The sequence below is a fragment of the Aquarana catesbeiana genome, linkage group LG02, assembly GCF_042186555.1.
Source record: "Aquarana catesbeiana isolate 2022-GZ linkage group LG02, ASM4218655v1, whole genome shotgun sequence".
Taxonomy (NCBI): domain Eukaryota; kingdom Metazoa; phylum Chordata; class Amphibia; order Anura; family Ranidae; genus Aquarana; species Aquarana catesbeiana.
In genome coordinates, this window is record NC_133325.1 from 78925406 (window position 1) to 78952639 (window position 27234).

The 27234-nt window shown below is 43.7% G+C and overlaps 1 protein-coding gene across 1 annotated transcript in view; it reads left to right on the top strand.

Moving 5' to 3' along the window:
* The window catches only part of CFAP300 (cilia and flagella associated protein 300), a 105872-nt gene that overhangs the window by 35929 nt on the left and 42709 nt on the right, over nt 1-27234 (top strand). The window contains exons 4-5 of the mRNA XM_073617858.1: nt 16886-17052; nt 21244-21416. Of these exons, the coding sequence (XP_073473959.1) occupies nt 16886-17052; nt 21244-21416 (340 nt within the window). The remainder of the gene's footprint in view (nt 1-16885; nt 17053-21243; nt 21417-27234) is intronic.

The following is a 27234-nucleotide window of genomic DNA, read 5'->3' on the forward strand; positions in this document are numbered from 1 at the left end:
AGCGGCCCTGTTGCCTTCTGGGAACTGTGTGTGTTCCCAGAAAACCACGGGACCATTCACAGAGGGCCGCACGCGCGTGCGCAGTAGGAAACGCAGTGAAGCCGCAAGGCTCCACTGCCTGTTTCCCTTAATTAGGATGGCGGCGCCGGCAGCGGATCCGATGGACGGATCAGCCTCGGGGGGGGGGGAGGGGGGGCGACATCGCGGGCTCGCTGGACAGGTAAGTGTCCTTATTAAAAGTCAGCAGCTACAGTGTTTGTAGCTGCTGACTTTAAAAAAAAAAAAACAACAAACGGCCGGAACCTTTAAGGTGACTGCAATGGGAAAGTACAGGCACTCTGTAGTACCTGCGTTAGTTCTTATGTCATGTACACATGAAAAGGTCAGACGGAATCATTCTGTCGGACATTCCGATCGTGTGTGGGCTTCATCGGACCTTCTCTTTCGAAAATTCTGACGGACCTAGAAATAGAACATGTTTCAAATCTTTCCGACGGACTTTCCTTTCGAGAAAACCGTTCATCTGTATGCTAGTCCGACGGACCAAAAACGACGCAAGGGCAGCTATTGGCTACTGGCTATTGAACTTCCTTTTTCTAGTCCCGTCGTACGTCATCACGTTCTAATTGATCGGACTTTGGTGTGATCGTGTTTAGGCAAGTCTGTTTTTGTTTACACATTTTGCATAAAAAAATTGGCCACTATAAAAATAAATGTATCTGCTATTATTTAAAAAGTGTTTCTTAACTTCTAAGTTCTGCGACAGTTCTCGTGTTGAGTTTCATGACTAAAAAAAGTTCAAAGTTGTGGCATAACTGAGCAAAGAGGCAGACGGACACTACCTGGCTGCTTAATCACTTAAGGACCGGGCTTATTTTTTACACTTGGTGTTTACATGTTAAAATAATTTTTTTTTGCTAGAAAATTACTTACAACCCCCAATATTTTTTTTTTTTTTTCAGACACCCTAGAGAATAAAATGGCGGTCATTGCAATATTTTGTCACACCCTATTTGTACAACGGTCTTACATACGCAATTTTTTGGGAAAAAATACACTTTTGACACTTAAAAATCTCCATAGGCGAAGTTTAAACTACAGGTTACCTGTTTTGAGTTACAGAGGAGGTCTTTTGCTAGAATTATTGCTCTCACTCTAACGATCGTGGCGATACCTCACGTGTGTTTTGAACACCGTTTACATATGCAGGCACGACTTATGTATGCGTTTGTTATGCGCGTGAGCGTGGCGGAACAGGGCTCTTTTACATATATATATATATATATATATATATATATATATATATATATATATATATATATATATATATATATATATATAATTTTTTTTTTTTTTATTTATTTTACTTTTGTTTTTTACACTATCTCTTTAAAAAAAAAAAATGGATCGCTTTTATTCCTATTACAACATTGTAAACATATCTTAATATAAAAAAAGCATGACAGGACCACTTTAATTTGAGATCTGGGGTCAAAAAGACCTCAGATCTCACATTTACACTTCAATGCAATAAAAAATAAATAATTAAAAAAAAGTCTTTAAGACCATTGGGCGGAAGTGACGTTTGACGTTGCTTCCGCCATCCAATGGTATGGAGTCGAGTGGGGGCCATCATTCCCTCACTCGACTTCATGCCTCTGAGGGGAATGGAACAGATCGTCTTCACCGCTACCACCGGCTCCGGTAGGGACGCGGTGGGAGGGGGGTGGGCACCTCTCCCACCGCTGATAAAAGTGATCTTGTGGCGAACCCGCCGCAGAGACCACTTTTATCTGTAACGATGGCGGGCGGTTCGGAAGTGGTTAACCACGCAAAAATACAACTGTTCCTTTGGTCTTGAAGCAGACCCAAAGATTCATGTTAACATACCTGCATGCAAAATACTATTGCTGATTTGGGAGGCAATTGCCATAATAAATGTGCCCCGTGGGTTTTCTCCAGTTGCAAATAAACTCTGAACCTAACTGGTGCTATGCCCAATCCTCCTCATTTAGCTGCCAAATGTTCAAACCTCAGGGGGCAGCGGTCTTGACAGGGGGGTGAGGCTTAGACCCTTAGGGGGCAGGCCTTTGCAGCTTGAGAGAAAAAAAAAAAAAGAACCTATGTGCAGCCTAAACCTGGGATCCAAGGGACACGGTTATTGATTCATTGGAAGAATAGCATAGGTACAAGCTAACTTTTTATTTCCATAAGTGCACTTTAGTTTCTGCTTTAAGATGCTGATAGACACGAGATGACAGTTGTAGGATCTTCCCATTTTAGTCTCTATCAGACAATGATTGCATGCAGATACTGCCCGGCTGACTACTTATGGGTGGGACCAATGATTAGACAGGTTGGAAAACTTGTTCTGCTTGTTATTTCCCCTGATGGCAGCTGGCAGTGGAAACATCTAGAACAGGGGTATGCAACCTTAAAGAGGTGGAGATCTACCTAAACAACATGGGAGAAGTCAAAGATCACCATGTGTAGATATTCGCCAGCACACAAAGGATCCTCAAATTCGTCCAAACGGTTTTTATTCAAGAAAGATCACACTACAAAATGGTGTAGCGCAACATTTCGGAGCCATGCAGGACCTCCTCGTCAGGCATGCCATGGCTCCCAAACGTTGCACTATATAATTTTATGGTGTGATCTTTCTTGAATAAAAAACGTTTGGACGAAATTGATGGTACTTGGTTTGCTGGTGAATATCTACATATCGTACAGGTTCCAGTATCCAGCTGGCGGTTGGCACAGCACCCAGTAGAGCTCATTCCAGGAATGTGTGCGATGGGAATATGGCCTGTGGTCAAAGATCACCAGGCACAGTGTCGCTCAGTGTCGCCTCCTCACGCCTGATTTAAACCTCTTATTGCTGTACTACTATGTTGCAATTGCGTGCATTGCACAGCAATCATGGGTTGAAATCAGGTGGTAAGGAGGCAACATATGGCCTCCTCACCACCTGACAAAAACACTTGAATCGCTTCTCAAAGGAGCAGCAGTGCCTGCTGCACTTGTGAATGAGCCCTTAGCTGCATTCAGCAGCGGCACCCTTAGGGCTCACTCACACACAAAGTTGCGGGATGGTAAAACCCTGCGGTTGAGTTGCGGATTTACTGCCCCCAATCCCTACCCTCTTCAGCTTCTAATGCAACAGGCAAAGGTGTACACATGTCACAGCAGGAATTAAACCCTCTGTTGCTTTTGGTGGGTGCTACCACCTGCCAAACGCGACCTATTCAAGTAAATGGGGTTCTGCAAGTGCCCTGCAACTTGATGCTTCTGCGACGTCCATGCGGTTCTTTTTTGCTGTACTGCACAAGGTTGCAGGGCATTTGCAAAGCCTCTGGGTCATGCTTGGCAGGTGTTACACTTGTCAAACATGACAGGGCCTAGAATTCCTGCTATAGCATGTGGCCACTGCAGCTAAAGGGCGTGCAGTTGGGGCAGGGGTGGTAAAAACACACCTTAACTATGGGGTTTTACCACCCCCCAAACTACAAATGTAAATGAACCCTTACCGTTCTGAGCCCCCTGTAAGGCTGCTTTCATACTGATGTGCTGCGGTTTACCTGCACCATGGGTGCAGTGCAGTGCATCTGCGACCTTCCTGAGTTAGCTGCACTTTGCCATAGACTTCTATTATATCCTGCAGGTGTGGTGCACTTTCTGAAATCACACCAAACCTCCGGCATGCAGAAAGTGCACCAAACCTGTAGGATATAATAGAAGTCTATAGCTAAGTGCAGCAAACCCGCAGGAAAGCTGCAGATACACTGCACCCGCAGTGTGGGTAAACCGTAGCACATCAGTGTGAAAGCAGCCCTAGACTATTATGCTCGGTGTATTGCTTCCCACTGTCCTGAAGATCTCTTCTTTCCTGCTGCTGGCACCACTCTGGAGAGCGCTAGCCGTGATAAGAGGTGGAATGCAGTTGGTATCACTCCGCATGGGACACTACAGAGGAGGCATAGGCTTATGCGGCTCTTGCTCCCTACTAGAGTTCCAACTTTACAAGTAGTCCCTCTGCATTGCACTCTGTTTGATGCTTTGGAATGGCGGATCAGCAAACCCAGACCGCGATCTACCAGTCACCTGGCCGCGATCTACTGGTTGCTGACCCCCCCGATCTAGAAGCTCATTCCCTTCCTGGTCCTGTAACCGATCCATTCATTTGGCCTTGGTCAAGGCACTACCTATACTCTAACACCAGCTCAATAATACTCAGTGAGTTGGGGCGATGTATGCTCAGTTAGAACCTTTTACAAAGAATATAAAAATAAACTTTGAAAGCAAAAAAAATAAATAACATTTTGTTAAAATAAAAATGAAATAAAACTGGCCTATACCTTTAAACTCTAACATACATTGATACAGCAACTACTAATAGTCATGGAGTCATGGTTCCTCTGCATTCAGGACAATAAAAGCCCAACAATTACACTAGTATTAGACAAGCAGTGCAATAAACTGCTGTAATATACTGTAATGAGCTATCTCTGGATACTGCACTGAAAATAGCAGTTATTTTTGTCAGCAGTTTTATAGGTGAACCTCCGTCCACACCTTCCACATCCTGTATTGCCTATGATTGATGATTCAGATTGATAATCATCATCCCCACCCTGGTGATGAAACTAGACTTTTGTGTAGTACTCCCTGAGGATATATTAGGTACAATAGATAAAGATTTTCAGCCAAGTCTCCAGTACTGTCATTAAACTGTCAATTTGAAATTTTGGTTCTTCTCTACCACAAAAGATTGATTTTGGTCTCATCCATATGAGAATGTAACTCTCCTGCACTCTGCTATTAAAAGTGCCTTGATTGATATTTATATTTGGATAGCGGTAGCCCGTTTTAGGCAGTTATGATAGCCATACACGACTCAAATTTTAACTGATTCTTGGTGTTGGCACCACCTGGCTCAGCAAACTTCAACTGGATAATTAAAGTTGCCAGGTGAAAAATTGTCTGCTGAACAGTGACTGCATCTAGCTAGATGCAGTTAGAGTTCAGGTATTCAAACAGCTGCAGTTGTTGGCGGTTGCCAGAATACAATAGCCGGCAAGGGAGATCCCTCCACCCCCACCTAATTTTTCTCATTCAGCCCACTGGTCTGATCAAAGCGTGTATGGCTAGACATAAGCTTGACCATACACCGGTAGAATTTCATTTGAAAATGTCCATTTTAAGAACGTCCGTTCAATTTGCTAATAGTGGGGTCGTACCGACGTTCGTCTTTAACAGCAGTGGCGAGAAAATGTAAAAAAGCGCAATGGAAACATTTTCTCGAATAAATGAATTTATAACTGCGCATGTGGTTTTCGTTCGGGAAATTACATTTATTCCAAAATCCAATGTTAAAAGGAAGCAAGAGTTTTAAGTACTTTCGAACAAAACCTTATCCAGTCATTAAATGCACAAAGAATTTTCATTAATTCACAAATCTAGCCAGATTTAGCGTTAATCCAAGTCACAGCACACTTTCATTGGAGATTTCTGTTTAGTTAACAAGCAGGTAGTGCTACCCCCAAAGGGGCCGCTGGTGGTAACTGTTTTTTCCCTAAAGCATAGAGCAGTGATGGCGAACCTTGGCACCCCAGATGTTTTGGAACTACATTTCTCATGATGCTCATGCACTCTGCAGTGTAGTTGAGCATCATGGGAAATGTAGTTCCAAAACATCTGGAGTGCCAAGGTTCGCCATCACTGGTATAGAGGCTGCACACCACTGCAAGCACCAGTCTATTCACACTGGCTCCAATCATACAGTCTAGGGCAGGGGTGTCAAACTCAATTTCATTGCCGCATCAGCATTATCGTTGCCCTCAAAGGGCCAGTTGTATCTGTAAGACTAGATGTCTAGAGCACCCCACCACCCCTTATCTGATGTCTAGAGCCCCCACACCATCAGAAGTCAAGAGTCCCCCACAATCCCTTACATCACAGCAGGGGCGGATCCAGAGTCTAGTCTCGGGAGGGACACTGCCAGAAAATATATTTTTTGGGGGTAAATCTATTGGGGAAATGGCTGGTGTTGACGCTTCAATCATCACGGCACCATAGTTGTTATGGTGTCAGGATGATTGAAGCGCATTATTACTATTATTACATTGTTATGAAAAATTAAATAGTTTAACTCACCATAATGCAGAATCAGTGGGAGCCCTGAGTGTGTCACTTGCCACGTCACTTGTCACTTGCCACATCGCCTGCCACACGTTGCGGATTGTCACTTGCCACATCGCCTGCCACACGTTGCGGATTGTCACTTGCCACGTCACCTGTCACCAGATGCAGATTGTCACTTGCCACATCACCTGCCACCAAGTGCGGATTGTCACTTGCCACGTCGCCTGCCACCAAATGCGGATTGTCACTTGCCACGTCACCTGTCACCAGATGCAGATTGTCACTTGCCACGTCGCCTGCACCAAATGCGGATTGTCACTTGGCAACCTCACTTGTCACGTCGCCTGTCACCAGATGCAGATTGTCACGTCACCTGCCACAAATTGCGGATTGACAGTCACTTGCTCTGTCACATTTCCTGCTAAGGTGGTCTCTTGTGTCCCAGAGTCAGGCAGCAGAATACCAGTCAGGCAGCAGAGAGATGATGTAATCTCTCTGCTGCCGTCGTTGCCTGCACAGTGAGGGGGGAACTGCAGGGATGCAGGGATGCAGGGCGGGCCCCGGGCGGTGAGAGATGATATCATCTCTCTGCTCCCCCGCCCGCCGGCTCCCTGATTGGCCAGCAGCGTGCTCACACATCAAGCCGCACTCTCACCAACTGAGTCGCTGGGCCAGCCCACTGTCTCTCCCGCGGAGCCGCCCGCCGGCTCTCTTACCTACGGAGCTGCCCGGTGGCTCTCTTGCCCGCGGATCTACCCGCCGGCTCATTCTCTGAGGGGGCTATTGCCCCCATGCCCCCCCCTGGATCCGCCCCTGCATCACAGTGCATCCCCTTACCTTGTGCTGCTACTGGGATGAAGCTGGGAAGCAAAAAGTGCAGAGTCTGCAGGAAGACCATTTGAGAGCAGGAGTCAGCTGCAGGAGTCTGCTGAATACTGAGACCAGGGGAGGCGGAGACGAGGGGGTGCTGCGGCTGCACAGAGGAGCTCAGGATCTGGCAGAGGAGTTCTGTCCTACACTCTTCTGCCAACTGCTGAGACACAGTAGGGGAAGAGACATGGGGGGTGCCGCAGCTTCAGGAGAGGTATGAGGGCCACATGAAATGGCCTGACAAGCCAAATTTGGCCCGCGGGCCTTGTGTTTGGCACGTGGTCTAGGAGATGTCTTTTTTAAGATTTATTGCTTATAGAAACTTTAACAGGAGAGGTTTAGAGCATGGGATACTCTAAAATGATTAGCACATAGCAATTAGAGAACAATCTTAGTGTGTGTGAGGGCTGGATAGTGTAATACCTCAAAGCTGGGGACCATGGGGTAAGTCTCTTGGTTCTTTTGCGTCAATGCACAACTGCTGATACCCAGTGTGATCTCTAGAACAGTGCATAGTCACGGGAATCAGTTTAGGGTCTTTACTCACAAGTCCCCAGGACAGCTGCTACCTTCCTGCTTTCTCCAGACATGGTCCATTGAGTTAGATGGTCTTTCTCCACAGCAGATCCCTTGCGGTGAGGACCTACAATCAGCTTCTAGCACAGTCCATCCAGGCCCTCAGCCCTGACCCCACTGCAGCTACACAATCTATGGTAATAACCCCTCAGGCTCTGGAACCCTACTGTGGAAAAACAACCCAGCTCTCCAGTGCCTCACCTATCACCCTTCAAGCCTTCTTCTGGACACCCCTCTCCATGGACTGGTTGGACCATGATAAATATCCAGGCTGGTTATATGAATCTCCCACCCTAAGCACTGGAAGCTTCTTCCAGAGGCAGGGGGAAGCAATCAAACTCCAAGCCTGTGAACCCTGGACAGGCCAAAACAAACAATTACTGCTCCTTTAATTACAGAAGAAGTCAAAAACTAGATTTACCTAGCATCCGTAGCTAGGATGGTGCTACGCCCATTCAAGGTGGATAAGGAAATCCTCCCAGCTGTGTCATTGTATTCATACAGCGAGATTCCCCCACTGTCAGAACACACTGATCGGTGCTGCAGCAGATTGGCTCAAAGCAAAATTTTCCAACAAGCCGGTTTGAGAAGTCAATCAATAGATCAAAAGAAGATTTCAAAAAGTGCAAACTGGTGACAAGGTTTCTTTAGAATAGAGCTAAACCCAGTTACAAAAATGTAATATCTGTAAAATATTAATGCAATGATAATTTGAATCTAAAGCCACTTTCAATCGTTTTAAGTCTGCAGCTTTCATTAAAATAGTACTTGCTAACCATGCCGTGAAGGTACCTGTACAGGCACTTGTGGTTATGGGGTGACACCGCTCTCTCCCTGTCTCTCAATAACTGTCCTGTGTTTTTTTACTGTTTGTCACATGTGCTTCTAGTGTAGATAACAAGTAACTGTGTTGTCACTCGTTGCATGGCCACGTTCTCTTGTTGTTTCAATCAGAAGCCTGCACAACTTGCAAATTCGTTTTTACAAAGTGAATATTAACTTCTCTAAATATATGAGGTGCGACAAAGTAAAAATACACTTTGCAAGGAAAATACATTTTTTTTTCTCATGCAGGATTAGAAGATTGAAGTCAGCACATTTGTACTTCATTCACTAAGATGAAGGAAAATTAACTATGCAAAGAGAAAATTCACTTGGCATAATGATCTAGGTGAAGTTGAGATTTCCGTTTTTTAATTTTATTTATTGTATTTATTTTAATTTATTTTCCGTGCACATGGATGTGTATCGTTTGCAAAGTTTCCCTTTGTTTTTCATCAATCATGATAAGTATAAATTTTAATTTGCAAAGTGAAAATTCCCAGTGAAAGTGAACATGGTTTACTGCTTTAATAAATCAATCCCATTCTTTTAGGCTCCAGTCCTTTGCCCCCCCCCCCCCCCTTCCGTAGACCGGTATTTTAAACATCTGAATTTCCAGCAAGTGGCTGGGGATTCGGATTTTACCGTACCCCCTACCCTGGTGCCCTAAGGTGGCTACCTCAGGGTGCCAGGATGGGGGGGTGGGTGGTAAAATCAGAATCCCCAGCCATTTAAAATACCTGTCTTCCGACGATCTCCTTTATTTTCGTCCTGCAGCAGCTGAAAGCCAGCTTCTCCTCCTCTCCCCTGCCTTCCAGCATACAGCTGCTGCAAGAGGATAATCCACGGGATCAGTCCTAGTAAATGCCCCCCCCCCCCTACTACCCATTCTGTCCTTGTTCCTCTTTTGTTCTGCTGCCCAGCCCCCCCGTGTCCTTTCCTTTTACCAAAGCCCTCCAACAGGGCTCCTAAAAAAAAAATTGTATAAAAAAATAAAAACTACTGATGCCAACATCTGCCCCACTTACACCGTCCACTGCCTTACTGACATCGTCCACTGCCTACTGCCTGACATCGTCCACTGCCTACTGCCTGACACCGTCCACTGCCCTACTACCTGACACCGTCCACTGCCTTAGTGACAGACACCGTCCACTGCCTTTGTGTAGTGACAGACACAGTCCACTGCCTTGGGGCAGACACAGTCCACTGCCCTAGTGACAGACACAGTCCACTGCCCTAGTGACAGACACAGTCCACTGCCCTAGTGACAGACACAGTCCACTGCCCTAGTGACAGACACAGTCCACTGCCCTAGTGACAGACACAGTTCACTGCCCTAGTGGCAGACACGGTCCACTGCCCTAGTGACAGACACGGTCCACTGCCCTAGTGACAGACACGGTCCACTGCCCTAGTGACAGACACGGTCCACTGCCCTAGTGACAGACACGGTCCACTGCCCTAGTGACAGATACGGTCCACTGCCCTAGTGACAGATACGGTCCACTGGCCTAGTGACAGACACGGTCCACTGGCCTAGTGACAGACACGGTCCACTGGCCTAGTGACAGACACGGTCCACTGCCCTAGTGACAGACACGGTCCACTTTTAAGGTAGGCTAAGTTTGTATTTTTTCAGTGACATTTGTTTTATTATATTTTTCTAAGTTTTCCTTACTAGTAAGTTAGGCCTTGCTAGCTAATTTCTTTAAAAAAAAAAAAAAATGGCGCTGAACCCCAGTGATCTGGTTTAGATCCACTTTAAGCTCTTACCTTCATGGAATGTTTGTGGTGATTGTCACTGCTAAATCTTCCCCAGTCTACCCTCTCAGTATTACCATGCAGACAGCATCAGTGTACAAAGAATAAAAATAGAAGGCTTTAAACATGGCAATTTTTAATTCCGGACAAAAACACATACGATTTATTAGCTCTATGCTATGATTTAAGTAGCCAAGGAGCTGTCCATAAAAAATAAGTGTAATAAAAGGTTCTGCCAGCCGTCTTTCTGGGGGCGATGCCTACCTAGCTGCTGGGATTTGTCAAGCTCTAGGCTTAAAAGGTCCAAATACAACATTCACCTCCACTACTCTTTTTCAGTATTATATTAACCGCTTCAGCCCCGGAAGGATTTACCCCCTTAATGACAAGACCATTTTTTGCGATACGGCACTGCGTTGCTTTGACAATTGCGCAATCATGCGACGTTGTACACAAATACAATTTCTGTCCTTTTTTTCCCACAAATAGAGCTTTCTTTTGGTGGTATTTGTTCACCTCTGCGGTTTTTATTTTTTGCGCTATAAACAAAAAAAGACTGACAATTTTGAAAAAAAAAAAAAAAAAAAACAATATATATTACTTTTTGCTATAATAAATATCCAAAAAAATGATAATTTCTTCATCAGTTTAGGCCAATATCTATTCTTCTACATGTTTTTGGTAAAAAAAAACGCAATAAGCGTATATTGATTGGTTTGCGCAAAAGCTATAGCATCTACAAAATAGGGGATATATCCGTGGCATTTTTATTACAATTTTTGCTACTAATGGCAGTGATCAGCGATTTTTAGCGGGATTGCGACATTGCGGCAGACAGATCGGACACTTGCCACTTTTTTGGGACCAGTGACATTTTATACAGAGATCCGTGCTAAAAATAGCCACTGATTACTGTATCAATTACACAGCCAGGAAAGGGGTTAACACTAGGGGGCGAGCAAGAGACTAAGTGTTCCCTAGGGAGGTGTTTCTAACTGTGGGGGGAGTGGACTGACTGGGAGTAGAGAGAGATCGCTGTTCCTGATCACTAGGAACAGACAATCACTCTGTACTCCCCTGTCAGAATGGGGATCTGCTTGTTTACATTGACAGATCCCCATTCTGGCTCTCTGTGGAGCGATCGCAGGTGGCCGCCGGCCAAAAATATGTAGAAGAATACATATTGGTCTAAACTGATGAAGAAATTATTTATTTATTTTTGGATATTTATTAAAGCAAAAAGTAAAACATATTGGGTTTTTTTCAAAATTGTGAAAAAAAGAGGTGAAAAATACCACCAAAGAAAGCTCTATTTGTGGGAAAAAAAGGACATAAATCATTACTCTTAAAGCTGCCGACGTACACCTACGGCGATTCGCGCAGTGAGCCAACCTGCCGCAGTATAATGACCATGGCTGGTTGGCAAGCGCTTACATAGGGAAGCTTGAAAAAAGACACAAGTCCATCAAGTCCAACCTATGTGTGTGATTATATGTCAGTATTACATTGTATATCCCTGTATGTTGCGATTGTCAATCAGGTGCTTATCTAATAGATTCTTGAAACTATTGATGCCCCCCGCTGAGACCACCGCCTGTGGAAGGGAATTCCACATCCTTGCCACTCTTACAGTAAAGAACCCGCTACATAGTTTAAAGTTAAACCTCTTTTCTTCTAATTTTAATGAGTGGCCACATGTCTTGTTAAACTCCCTTCTGTGAAAAAGTTTATCCCTATTGTGGGGTCACCAGTACGATATTTGTATATTGAAATCAAATCCCCTCTCAAGCATCTCTTCTCCAGAGAGAATAAGTTCAGTGCTCGCAACCTTTCCTCATAACTAAGATCCTCCAGACCCTTTATTAGCTTTGTTGCCCTTCTTTGTACTCGCTCCATTTCCAGTACATCCCTCCTGAGGACTGGTGCCCAGAACTGGACCGCATACTCTAGGTGTGGCTGGACCAGAGTCTTGTAGAGCGGGAGAATTATCGTTTTATCTCTGGAGTTGATCCCCTTTTTAATGCATGCAAATATTCTGTTTGCTTTGTTAGCAGCAGCTTGGCATTGCATCTACTAGGACCCCCAGGTCCTTTTCCATCCTAGATTCCACCCGGTTAAAGAGTATGTCTGGGCAAAATAAATAAAAAACACACTCTGTATATCCCTCCAATACATGTACGTATGTTTTGTCTCTTATTATTATTATTATTATACAGGATTTATATAGTGCTAACAGTTTGTGCAGCACTTTACAATATAAAGGGAGACAGTACAGTTAAAATACAGTAAAATACAAGAGGGTTAGGAGGGTCCTGCTCAGTGGAGCTTACAATCTGATAGGATGGGGCAAGTGGTACAAATGGTAATACCTGTGAGGGATGAGTTGATGGAAGAATTAAAAGTTCAATTGTTAGGCTTCCCTGAAGAGAAGAGTTTTCAAGGTGGCCATAGTAGGACGTAGAGATCGAGGTAGGGCGTTACAGAGGATGGGAGGAGGCTCTGGAGAAGTCCTGGAGAGAGGAGACTAGGGAGCTAGAGAGCAGGAGATCTTGGGAGGGGCAGAGAGGGCAGTTTGGATGATCTTATGAGACAAGATTGGGGATGTAGCTGGGGACAGAGTTGTGAATGGCTTTTGTATGTTTGTCTTAGAATTTTTAATTGAATTAGTTGAGCAATCAGAAGCCAGTGGAGGAGGGATTGGCATAGAGGAGTCATGCACAATGAATGGTAGGTAAGGTAGATGAGTCTGGCAGCAGCATTCATGATAGACTGAAGAGGGGATAGCCTATGGAAAGGCAGGCCTATGAGAAGGGAGTTACAATAGTTAAGGTGAGAGATAGCAAGGGAGAGAATGAGTAACTTGGTGGTTTCATTGGTTAAAAAGAGGTGAATATTAGAGGTCTACAAACTTTTCATGGTGATTGGATTTGGGGCTGAAAAGGCTGGTAAGAGTCTAGGATTATACCTAGTAGGGGAGGGGCTGATAGTTGTAGTATTGATCTTGACGAAAAAAAGTCAGGGAAGAGGGCACGGGGGGGGGGGGGGGGGTAATATTATAAGGCCAATTTTAGAAAGATTTTATTTGAAGAAATGGTGTGACATCCATGCTGATATGTCAGTCTCTTTAAAAACATTGCCTGTACAGAAAAAATGTTGATCCTGCCTAAAATCCAGTGAGTTCGTAACTCCTTGGAGTGAGCGGACAGCTCTGCATCTGGACCTCTGCCCAATTACATCTGTTGACAGAACACCCCCTCTTCAGTTATAAAGATCATGGGGGGGGTTCTGTAGTCCAAATCGGAGTGAGCAGCCTAGGGTGACAACACTGCTTTTTCATAGACACAATACAATGAGTACGTGTTGTCACTGTCAGGGATGAAAAAAGAAAACGCATTGAAGCGCCACATCGAAGTACTGGTAAATTGCAATATTTTGTTGACCTGCTTTTGACTTGACTTGCTTAAAGCTGATTTTCCATTCCTGGAGATTGTATGGGAATGCAAAACTCTTATGAAGCAAATTAAAACCTGTCGACTCAGGCTCTTTTCTGTATGCCTGTCAGATTTCCAGTCCATAATCTTAAAGGGTTAGTTCACCTTTACCACAAAACTGCCTATTCAGGTAAGGGGACACTTGTAGATAAAAATGAACTGTGCAGCTTTGACCAAAGTTAAAAAATGTCCTTGCTATAGGGTTAGGTCATTTACTTCCGAAAACCTGATTGAAAAACTCCCAGCGATGGCATCATCTCGTCCTGCCTTGTTGCTAGAACATTGCTAGCCAATTCAAACCCCCTTACATTGGCTCTCTCTTCTCTGTTGTAGTAGCTCTGATCTCAGTGATTCTCCGACAGTGTGGGCCACGTATGCTTGGGGGTTTAAGAACTCACTCCAGTGATGGTGAGCAGTAACGGCTGAGAGTCTTGGCAACATCCTAGCAATAAGGCCGGTTGCGATGATGCCATCTCTGGGAGGTTTTTTTAGCCAGGCTTCGGAAGGTACATAAATGGCTTTCACCTATAGCATTATTCAATTTTAGTCAAAGCTTCACAATTTTTTTTTATTTCTGCAAGCACCCAATACCTCCCTTTCCGGCAGCTTTTAAAAAAAATAACGAACATGTCATACTTACCTCCTCTGTGCTGTGGTTTTGCACAGAACAGCCCGAATCCTCTTCTTCTCTGGTCCATCTTCGCTGCTCCTGGCCCCTCCCTCCTGTTGCGTGCCCCCACAGCAAGCAGCTTGCTATGGGGGCACCCGAGCTGAGTTGCAGCTCCGTGTGTCCACCCAGACACGGAGCTACCGTTCGGCCCCACCCTCTCTCATGACGGCCAAGGGAATCATGGACATCGCTGGATAGAGATGGGGCTCGGGTAAGTATTAAGGGGCTGCTGCACAATATAAAAAAACCTTCTGCTCTTACAACCCCTTTAACCACTTCAATACCGGGCACTTTCCCCCCTTCCTGCCCAGGCCAATTTTCAGCTTTTAGCGCTGTCGCTTTTTAAATGACAATTGCGCGGTCATACAACACTGTACCCAAAACAACCTTTTTCTTCAGAATAACAAAAGGTACAAATCTGCAATAAAGTTTGCTATAATCCTTGCAATGTACATAGATCACCCAGAGGGGAATGTTTTTTTCTCAACAAAAGTTGAGTTTCTCTTTAAAGTGACTTTGTCACTTTGTTCATTCCCACAGAGGAATGGAGTTATGAGGGAGAAAGCGGAGGGAACAGGCGTTCGACAAAGCTGGAAGAATCTTCAGCTTTCAGCGGCCGCGCTGCGCAGGATCGTATATATATACATGATCCTGCACTGCCTGGTATCGGGTGCGGCTGCTCGCCGCTGGCGACTTGCTCCCCCTGTGATTTTACACAGCAGGAGCTGATCACCGGCACCCGCTGATCATTCGATACACTGACTGAATGCCAGTCTGTAAACAAGGCAGATTGCCATTCTGTCAGTACGGAAGGCATGGATCCTGTGTTTCTGTAAAGCAGAAACACTGATCCATGTCTTCCAGTAGTAAAAGCACCTCCCTTGCTACACTGAAACACTAGCTAGGCCCTTTGATCGCCCCTGACGGTAAACCCTGGCAGTGTCATTAGTACAGTGACAGTGCATATTTTAGCACTGGTTCCCCAAAAAAGTGGCAGTTAGGTGTCTGATTTGTCTGCCGCAATATCGCAGTCCCGCTAGAAGTCGCTGATCGCCACCATTACTAGTAAAAAAAAAATAAAATTCCATAAAAATATCCCATAGTTTGTAGACGCTATAACTTTTGCCCAAACCAATCAATATACACTTATTGGGATTTTTTTAGCAAAAATATGTAGCAGAATACATATTGGCCTAAATTAATAAAGAAATTAGATTTTTTACATGTTTTTATTGGATACGTTTTATAGCAGAAAGTAAAAAATATATTTTTTTTACAAAATTGTCCCTCTTTTTTTGTTTATAGCGCAAAAAAATAAAAACCACAGAGGTGATCAAATACCACCAAATGAAAGCTCTATTTGTGAGAAAAGAAGGACATACATGTTATTTTGGTACAACGTCGCACGATCGCAACTAACGCAGTGCCGTATCGCAAAAAATGGCCTGGTCATGAAGGGGGGTACACCTTCTGGAACTGAAGCGGTTGAAGTGACTTTGTCACCTTGCCCATTCCCACAGGGGGATCAAGCATTTGACATACCTGGAAGAATCTTCATCAAGTTTTCCCCTTAAAGTTCAGCATGGTATGGGCAGTGGGAAAGGAATCTACTTGTCTTTTATTTATTTTTTTACAGGCTCAGCTTTTATTTTTTAAATACAGTTTTTTTTTGTTTTTTTTTTATAGCATCACATTTATCTGAGTGCTCTTGAATGCAATTCAAGCAGATTTTACAGAGCTCCTCATATGTTGATGGAGAGGGACTACTTTCTGAGGCCTGTGCCTTGCAGCTTCCTATTACTCTGCTTGATGAATCATCCATCCAATTTAAATAAAAATTCTGACCAACTTCTTAGTCCCTCTGCAAAGTCCCACAATTACCTGTTGAGCCTGCCAGTGAAGACCAATATCTAATGTCCCTTTCTATGATGGGGTGACAACGATGCTGCACTGCTCCTGTATACAGTGCAGAGTTGCCACTCCCATGCAGGCTGTTCTCTTTGCTCTACAATGGGTAAAAAGTTGCAGGGGGCGTGGCTATCAGCATTAACACTGCTGACTCACTACACTGTAGCTTGTCAATCAGCACCTGGCCACACCTAGTCCTGCCCACTGCCCTCTGGATTGACAGCACTGCCTCTGCTGCTGAAACCCTCCCACTGTGAGCTGCAGTGTCTGGGACGTGTAGCACATGAGACACAAATGAAGGAGGATTTGGCTCAGTCAGGTAAAGGAAGCATTTTTTTTTTAACTTTATGAGACTTGTGCATCACTCACGGACTGGATTTGATGCTTGTTTAGGATTTCATACAGGGTTATTTAGTCGTAGTCAGTTTGACTGAAGTGTAACTTTAATATAAATGTTTGGTTTAGCTTTTTGTTTCTTGGTGCTTAAATCCTTGTTATAACAAAATAGAAAATATAGTCTTCCCAAAGAAACCAACTTTTTTTTACTATTATTATTGACCAATCTATGTCCTAAATACATGTAACAGTTATTTTCAGATTAATATGTGTTGCTGTATTAAAAGTATGTTTGTTTTTCAAGGAAGCGAAGTTAAAAAGGTTGACGTAAAAGAAGTCCCTTGTACTCAGCTGTCAATGTCAATATTTGACTGTCTGCATGCAGAAAATATTGTCAAGGAAGGCGGATATATTTCCAAGTGTCTGGATGAATATGTAGATGACTTTATTATCTCAGACGAACTCCGGAAAGTAAGTGCAGCATCAGATACCTATTTAAAGTCCAACTGTCGGAAAATGTTTAACATCTGTTAGAGCTTCATGATTCTGGATACAATGTGAATCACAATTTTTTTTGCTTAGAATAAAGATCACGATTCTCGGCGTAACGTCATCTTTCACATTATACAAAAAAAATGGGCTAACTTCACTGTTTACTTTTTTCATCTTTCCATCTATTAAATCTTCTGCCCTTGTTGTTTTAACATTAGATAGTAAAACATTTTTTTTCTGCCAGTAAATACCTTATACAGCCCACTTCCTGTTTCTTGTCTGGAAAAAAGCCTAGGCTTATGACATCATTCACAGCTCTCACTCTGTTTGCCAGGAAGGGAGGGGGGATGAGTCATAAGAGGGCCAATGAGAGCTGCAAAGCTGGAGGTGTGCCTCTGTGTGTCTGTGTAAATCCAGGATGTGAACAGGTAGCAGCTTCAGCTGCCCAGTTTCTCCCTCTCTCTCTCTCTCTCTCTCTCTCTCTCTCTTTTTCCCTCCTGAGAGTTTGCCAGGGGGGGGGGGGGTGAGTCATAATAGGGCCAATGGGAGCTGCAGAGCTGGAGGTGTGCCTCTGTGTGTCTGTGTAAATCCAGGAAGTGAACAGGCAGCAGCTTCAGCTGACCATAGTTAAAATAATTGCAGCCAGTGGAGGGAGATTTCTGTAGCATATTTGGCAAATACAGAATCACAGTATATATAAAATAATATGCAAAGTGGTTGGAGGGAAGCTTCAGAATGGCAAAGATGTTTTTATTACAAATTATGTGAGCAGACTGAAGTTCCTCTTTAAGTTGTTAACCTGCCCTCATTTGCAGTCCGAAGTTCATCCCTTTGATCTAAAAGAACCAAATGATACAATGTTTCTTTTTATCTCTCAGCTCTGAGCAGAGAACGGCTCTGCACTTGTTACATGAATCGTGGAAATGCCGGATTAAGATCCTGAGGGGGTTTGAATTGAGATCGCAATTTTTTTAATGATTAATCGTGCAGCTCTAACATCTGTACCCCTATATGATTTGTAATTGATTTTTGCTTGATATGCCATAAAATACCTTTTTTGTAAAATACCTTTTTATCTTAGTCACTGCTTTCTGCTCTTCCCCTCCAGTGCTCTGTGCTGGCATAGCTGAGTAGCAGAACCCCCCCCCCCAGGGGGGTATGTCTGACTGAGTCTGTTGAATGCTGATTCGTTTACTTGGTTTAAAGGCAGCCATACATGGATGAAAATCTGTCTTGTTCAGCAGGGACTGGATGAATTTCGACCCATGTATGGGCAGGCTGGATGTGCAGAAATTGATCTACTGATCAACTTCTGTGCAACTAGCCTGTCAGTTTTTTCCCAAACGATCAGTGCTACTGGATATAGCCAGCAACATTGACCAGTGTGTTCTGTACACACAATAGCACAGCGGGAGTGATTCCCCCACCCTCCTCGAATGTGTGGATTGGGGAATTTGATCATTTTTTTTTTATTTAACCCACAAGATTAATGTATGGCCAGCTTAACCACTTCAGCCCCGGAAGGATTTACCCCCTTAATGACAAGGCCACTGTGTCGCTTTAACTGACAATTGCGCAGTCATTTGACTCTGTACCCAAACAAAATTGATGTCCTTTTCTTTCCACAAATAGAGCTTTCTTTTGGTGGGATTTGATCACCTCTGCGGTTTTTATCTTTTGCGCTATAAACAAAAAAGACCAACAATTTTGGAAAAAAAAACAATATCTTTTACTTTCTGCTATAATACATATCCAAAAAAACTAATTTCTTCATCAGTTTAGGCCAAAATGTACGGTATTCTTTTACACATTTTTGGTAAAAAAATCGCAATAAGCGTATATTGATTGGTTTGGACAAAAGTTATAGCGTCTACAAAATAGGGGATAGATTTATGGCATTTTTATTTACTGGTAATGGCGGTGATCTGCAATTTTTAGCGGGCTGCAACATTGCGGCGGACAAATCTGACCCCAAGTGACACTTTTTGGGGACCAGTGACATTATCACAGTGATCAGTGCTAAAAAAAATGCACTGATCAATGTATAAATGTCACTGGCAGGGAAGGGGTTAACACTGGGGGGACGATCAAGGGGTTAACTGTGTTCCCTGGGTGTTCTCTGTGTGGGGGATGGGCTCACTCGGACAACACAGAGATCGCTGTTCCTGATCACTAGAACAGCAGAACTAGTGTCCCCTTTGGAAGAGTTCCTCTCTCTTACTTTTCTGGTGCCCACTCAAAATTGATAATAATGATCACCATGAAAAATAGAGAGGATGAATCTCCCTAAAGCCTTATTTACATTTGTGGTTGCGGGGTGTTAAAATAGGCAGTTGAGCTGTGTTTTTACTACCCACCCTCCTCCCAAGGTGCAGAGTTAGCCACACTGGGGTATAGACATGCTGCGGCCATGGCGGAATGAAAAAAAAATATTCCTCTTTTTGCACTTGGCGGCTAGAGAACCACCTGGCAAACACAACCCTTTGAAGTTGATGTTTTGGGGCGCCAGTGCAAGTTCTTGGGGGGTTAAAACAGACAGTCAGTAGGTGACATAACACCTCCTCAATGCCCCTCAAACATCTTCTGGGTTTGTTCAATAGAGGCACAGGATACCCATTGACAAGAATGTATTCCCCACAATGTTCTTCTAAAATTGCAGATGGCCTACGAGTCCAATCGATTCTAATTAAAGGAGTACTCCTTTAACCGCTTAAGGACCAAGCCTATTTTTGACACTTGTTGTCTAGAAGTTAAAATCAGTATTTTTTGCTAGAAAATTACTTAGAACCCCCAAACATTACACGTATATTTTTTAGCAAAGACTCTGGAAAATAAAATGGTGGTCGTTGCAAAATTTTATGTTACACGGTATTTGCGCAGCTGTCTTTCAAACGCAATTTTTTTGGAAAAATACACTTCACTAAAAAAAATAAAAACTAAACAGTAAAGTTAGCCCAATTTTTTTGTATATTGTGAAAGAGGATGTTACTCCGAGTAAATAGATACCTAACATGTTACGGTTGAAAATTGCGCACACTCTGATCACGGCGATACCTCAAATGTGTGATTTGAACATCATTTACATTTGCGATCGTGACTTACGTATGCGTTTTCTTTGCTGCGCGAACACGCGGGGATCGGGGTCCTTTAAAAAAAAAAAAATCTGATCACTTTTATTGCTGTCGCAAGGAATGTAAACATCCCTTGTGACAGTAATAGGCAGTGATAGGTACTAAAAGACCCCAGATACCTCCTTTGCACTTAAAAGTATTCAGATTGCCAAAATCATTTCTGAATACTGTACATTTTTTTTTAAATCGGCGCCATTGGCAGCTGAGTAAAGCAGAAGTGAAGTTGTGATGTCACTTCTGGGATTTTACATTGGAGACCCGATCGAAGCCGAATCTGGCTAGTTCAGTCTCAGCCTAGTCGGCGGATGTGCCGGATGGTGGCTCAGAACTTCCAGTGGGAAGGGAGGCCCAGGAAGAGCTGCGGGATGGGGGGGCGTCCCCTCCCGTTGCCTGGGATAGCATTTGAGCGGCTGCCGAGCCGGATCGGCCGCTATCACCAGATAGCCGACCACCCGCTTTGAAAAACGGTACCAGGGTATAGCCTGCAGCTGCATCCACTTTCTCCTACTGACGTACAGGTACCTCGATTCGCGTGAAGTGGTTAAAGTGGTTGTAAACCTTTTCATATACCCAGTGAAGTGATTGACCTCAAGTGATACGCAGAGATGAAACAAACAAGTTGTACCTGTATATCTGCAGTCTTCTCTTCTCTACATCAGTTCAAAGTGCTGAATTTTAAAGCTTTTCTGAGGGTTTATAAAAGGGGAAGAGAACTGAAGTTACACTCTGCAGAGCTCAGTGAGAAGAGCTCTGAGAGCTGATTTGTGGGAAGGGACACCCCCCCCCCCCCTTCACATAGAAACAGAGAAACAGAGCTGAAGCTGTCAATCTACTGGAGGTCCCTCCTCTGCCACCATTTTTTTCTCTTGGTGTCAGGAAAAATTATCAGAAATGATTGATGCTGATAGCAGAAGAAGAAAGCCAAAGTGTTCTTGGTGCTCTGGATTGAGACAAGTATACACTATAGAATGATATCCTTTGTTCAAATTGAATGTCTGAGGTTTACAACCACTTTAAAGCTATGGTTTTCTCACCTTAGGTCCTTCTTGTAGAAGACTCTGACAAGTTCGACATTTTCAGCCCATCAGATAGAGAACAGTTTATTTTCCTGCTTTTCAAACATCTTTGCCTTGGTGGAGCAGTCTGTCAGTTTGAAGATGTGATTAATCCGTATATAGATACAACCAAATCGATGTACAAGGAGCTGCTAAGGTAAGACTGGTAAGCCTTTTACAGAACTGCTAAACTTTCTCAGTTGTATAACTCAAAGGCACCAACTTGTCTGAATTAGATTGGCTGCTTTTTTTTTTGTGTGCTTCGTCTTATTGTTTTATTCCAGATGCTGTGGCTGCATTCATGAAATTACCGGATCCAATTTAGACATTTAGACAATTGATCACATTTTAAAATGTATAAATCAAAAATAATTCAGCAATGGGGTTGGACAAATATTTGTGATGCCAAATTAACAACAAAAATACATATATAGTGTGGCACTAAATCAAAATTGATAACATAAAAGCTATGAATCCATTATGTGAGAGAAATAATATCTCCAAAATTCATATAACTGTTGATAAAATCATTCATAAATAAAGAAAGCCCAATTTAATAAAGTGCCAAAGAGTGGGAAAATGTTCGAACATTTTCTCACTCTTTGGCACTTTTACATTTAAAAATGTAACCTAGCTACAGCTGTGCTCATAAGTTTACATACCCTGGCAGAATTTATGATTTCTTGGCCATTTTTCAGAGAATATGAATTATAACACAAAAACTTTTCTTTCACTCATGGTTAGTGTTTGGCTGAAGCTATTTAGCTGGATTAAGTGGGAGTTAAAAACAAGAGTTTAAAACAGGAGGTTATAACAGGGGTCATAGTACCTGTGTAGTGTGAGTATCTGAGTGTTGTCTGAGTAGTGTGTGTGGATCGTTAGTACTTGTGTATTGTGTACCTGTGTATTGTCTTGTCGTGTACCTGTGTATTGTCTTGAGTATTAGTGCCAGGAAGCTAGTTGTTAGGTAATTTGGACAGGTTAAAATCCCCAAATCCTCACCAAATTTAATAGGTACGATGCCCGGCGGGTGTGGAGAGGCGACTCTTTGTACATCTTGCCGCATGTATGCGTTCCTTGATCATCCGATCGAGGGCGAATACTGCTGTGCAAAATGTAAGCACATTGTTTCCCTGGAAGCCCAGGTTCTGAATCTGGGGAAGCAACTGTCAGCACTGAGAAGTCCCTCCATACTAAAGGTGAGCCAGGAACGTACACGGCAGGTGCCGGCAGGGGCCAGCACAGAGGCGGGTGGAGACAAAGAGGTGCAGGCACTAGCAAAGAGTAGATGGGTGACAGTCAGGAGGGGTAGAGGGGGAAGTGCCAGGGAGGCCGATCCAGGACTGGAGCATCCCAATAAGTACGCTCCATTGAGTGACATTGGTGTAACCAGTCAGGGACCAGCACTGCTGGAGATGAGGGACTCTCCTAGCTGCCAGGGGAAGAACTCCTCCAGTGAGAGTGGGGGGGGCAGCAAAGGGAAAGGAAAGACAGATTCTGGTGGTAGGGGACTCAATTCTTAGAAGGACAGAGAGGGCAATCTGTAACCAAGACCTGAAGCGCCGAACAGTATGTTGTCTACCGGGCGCTCGGGTTCGGCACATCACGGATCTTGTGGACAGATTACTGGGAGGGGCTGGGGAAGACCCGGCTGTCATGGTGCACGTTGGCACCAATGACAAAGTCAGAGGCAGATGGAGTGTCCTAAAGAACGATTTTAGGGACTTAGGAGCTAAATTGAGGAAAAGGACCTCCAAGGTAGTGTTCTCAGGAATACTACCGGTACATCGAGCCACACCAGAGAGGCAGAGGGAGATTAGGGAAGTAAACAAGTGGCTGAAGAGCTGGTGTAGTAAGGAGGGGTTTGGGTTCCTGGAGGACTGGGCCGACTTCTCAGTCGGTAACCGGTACTATAGAAGGGACGGACTGCACCTAAATGAGGAGGGTGCAGATCTGCTGGGAATGAAGATGGCCAAAAAGTTAGAGGGGTTTTTAAACTAGGCGATGGGGGGGGGGGTCCAGAGACAGTGATAGCCAGCGCGGAAGATATTCCAGAGGGTAGTATTGGGGGCATTAGTGGTAGGTTAACCAAAGCACAAAAACACAAGGTGAGTATAGTAGCAAGTCCAAGTTGCAATCTTGAAACACCCAATACGAGGACAATATGCGACCGGTCTAAACTATGTGGCATGTTCACCAATGCCAAGAGCCTGGCGGACAAGATGGGTGAACTAGAGATACTGTTGTACAAGGAGGATTTGGATTTTGTGGGAATTTCAGAGACCTGGTTCAACAGCTCTCATGATTGGCTGGCAAACATTCAAGGGTATACCCTATACCGCAAGGACAGAGAGGGTAAAAAAGGGGGAGGGGTATGCTTATATATCAAGAATAATGTACAAGTGAATGTGAGAGATGACATCACTGAGGGGGCTAGGGAGGAGGTGGAATCTTTATGGGTAGAGCTCCAAACGGATGAAGCTAAGGGGAAAATAATACTGGGAGTATGCTATAGGCCCCCTAACCTGAGGGAGGAAGTGGAGACGGATCTCCTATCACAAATTGGATTAGCAGCAAGGATGGGAAGTGTTATCATAATGGGGGATTTTAATTATCCAGACATAGACTGGGCGGAGGGAACCGCGCATTCATTTAAGGCTCGCCAGTTCCTTAGTGTCTTGCAGGACAATTTTATGGGTCAGATGGTAGACGCACCAACTAGAAATAAAACATTACTAGATCTACTGATTACCAACAATACAGACCTGATAACAGATGTGGAAATACGGGTCAATTTAGGTAACAGCGATCACAGGTCAATTAGTTTCAGTATAAATCACACAAATAGGAGACATGAAGGGAACACAAAGACACTGAATTTCAAAAGAGCCAACTTCCCTAAACTACAAACCTTGCTAAAAGGCATAAATTGGGATAAAATATTAGGAACAAAGAATACGGAGGAGAGATGGGTTTGCTTTAAAAGCATATTAAATAAGGGCATTAGCCAATGTATCCCATTGGGTAATAAATTTAAAAGAGCGAACAAACATCCTGGATGGCTTAACTCCAATGTAAAAATGCATATAAAAGCAAAGGAGAAGGCCTTCAAAAAATACAAGGTTGAGGGATCATCCACAGCATTCAGAATTTATAAAGAATGCAATAAGAAATGTAAGGGTGCAATTAGGATGGCTAAGATAGAACATGAAAGACACATAGCGGAGGAGAGCAAAAAAAAATCCCAAGAAATTCTTTAAGTATGTAAACAGTAAAAAAGGGAGGACAGACCATATTGACCCCATAAAGAATGAGGAAGGACATCTGGTTACAAAGGATGGGGAGATGGCAAAGGTATTGAATTTATTCTTCTCCTCAGTCTTCATGAGTGAATCGGGGGGCTTCAGTAACCAAAACTGCAGTGTTTATCCTCATGACACAACACAGGAAGCACCTACATGGTTAACAGAGGACGGAATTAAAATTAGACTTGAGAAACTTAACATTAATAAATCACCGGGACCAGATGGCTTGCATCCGAGGGTACTTAGGGAACTCAGTCAGGTGATTGCCAGACCGTTGTTCCTAATTTTTACAGACAGTCTATTGACTGGAATGGTACCAGCTGATTGGAGAAAAGCCAATGTAGCACCAATATTTAAAAAGGGCCCAAAAAACATCCCTGGGAATTACAGACCAGTTAGCCTAACATCAATAGTATGTAAACTCTTGGAGGGGATGATAAGGGACTATATACAAGATTTTAGTAATAAGAATGATATCATTAGCAGTAATCAGCATGGATTCATGAAGAATCGTTCTTGCCAAACCAATCTATTAACCTTCTATGAGGGGGTGAGTTGCCATCTAGATAAAGGAAGGCCCGTAGACGTGGTGTATCTGGATTTTGCAAAAGCATTTGACACAGTTCCCTATAAACGTTTACTGTACAAAATAAGGTGCGTTGGCATGGACCATAGGGTGAGTACATGGATTGAAAACTGGCTACAAGGGCGTGTTCAGAGGGTGGTGATAAATGGGGAGTACTCAGAATGGTCAGGGGTGGGTAGTGGGGTTCCCCAGGGTTCTGTGCTGGGACCAATCCTATTTAATTTGTTCATAAACGACCTGGAGGATGGGATAAACAGTTCAATCTCTGTATTTGCAGACGATACTAAGCTAAGCAGGGCAATAACTTCTCCGCAGGATGTGGAAATCTTGCAAAAAGACCTGAACAAATTAATGGGGTGGGCGACTACATGGCAAATGAGGTTCAGTGTAGAAAAATGTAAAATAATGCATTTGGGTGGCAAAAATATGAATGCAATCTATACACTGGGGGGAGAACCTCTGGGGGAATCTAGGATGGAAAAGGACCTGGGGGTCCTAGTGGATGATAGGCTCAGCAATGGCATGCAATGCCAAGCTGCTGCTAATAAAGCAAACAGAATATTGGCATGCATTAAAAGGGGGATCAACTGCAGAGATAAAACGATAATTCTCCCGCTCTACAAGGCTCTGGTCCGCCCGCACCTGGAGTATGCTGTCCAGTTCTGGGCACCAGTCCTCAGGAAGGATGTACTGGAAATGGAGCGAGTACAAAGAAGGGCAACAAAGCTAATAAAGGGTCTGGAGGATCTTAGTTATGAGGAAAGGTTGCGAGCACTGAACTTATTCTCTCTGGAGAAGAGACGCTTGAGAGGGGATATGATTTCAATTTACAAATACTGTACTGGTGACCCCACAATAGGGATAAAACTTTTTCGCAGAAGAGAGTTTAATAAGACTCGTGGCCACTCATTACAATTAGAAGAAAAGAGGTTTAACCTTAAACTACGTAGAGGGTTCTTTACTGTAAGAGCGGCAAAGATGTGGAATTCCCTTCCACAGGCGGTGGTCTCAACGGGGAGCATTGATAGCTTCAAGAAACTATTAGATAATCACCTGAATGACCGCAACATACAGGGATATGTAAGGTAATACTGACATATAATCACACACATAGGTGGACTTGATGGACTTGTGTCTTTTTTCAACCTCACCTACTATGTAACTATGTAACTATGTAACTATTTATTATCAATAAACTGTGTTTACTCTTCAAAAAATCATAATCACAACAGGTGTGTTTTGGGTCATGCTGGAATACCCATCCCCGACCCATTTTCAATGCCCTGGCTGAGGGAAGGAGGTTCTCACGCACGAGTTGACAGTACATGGCCCTGTTCATCATCCCATTGATGTGGTGAAGTTGTCTTGTCCCTTTAGCAGAAAAACACCCCCAAAGCATAATTTATTTTATTTATTTATTTTATATAATGTTTCCACCTCCATGTTTGATGGTGAGGATGGTGTTCTTGGGGTCATAGGCAGCATTCCTCCTCCTCCAAACACAGCGAGTTGATGCCAAAGAGCTGAATTTTGGTCTCATCTGATCACAACACTTTCACCCAGTTCTCCTCTGAATCATTCAAATGTTCATTAGCAAACTTCAGATGGGCCTGTACATGTGCTTTCTTGAGCAGGGGGACCTTGTGGATGCTGCAGGATTTCAGTCCTTCACAGCGTAGTTTGTTACCAATTGCTTTCTTGGTGACTGTGGTCCCAGCTGCCTTGAGATCATTGACAAGATTCTCCCATGTAGTTCTGGGCTGATTCCTCACCATCCTCATGATCATTGAAACTCCACGAGATGAGATCTTGCATGGAGCCCCAGACCGAGGGAGATTGACAGTTATTTTGTGTTTCTTCCATTTGTGAATAATCACACCAACTGTTGTCACCCTCTCACCAAGCTGCTTGGTGATGGTCTTGTAGCCCATTCCAGCCTTGTGTAGGTCTACAATCTTTTTCCTGACATCCTTGGACAGCTGATTGATTGCTTCTGTGGACAGGTTTCATTTATACAGGTAACAAGCTGAGCTTAGGAGCACTCCCTTTAAGAGAGTGCCCCTAATCACTGCTCATTACCTGTA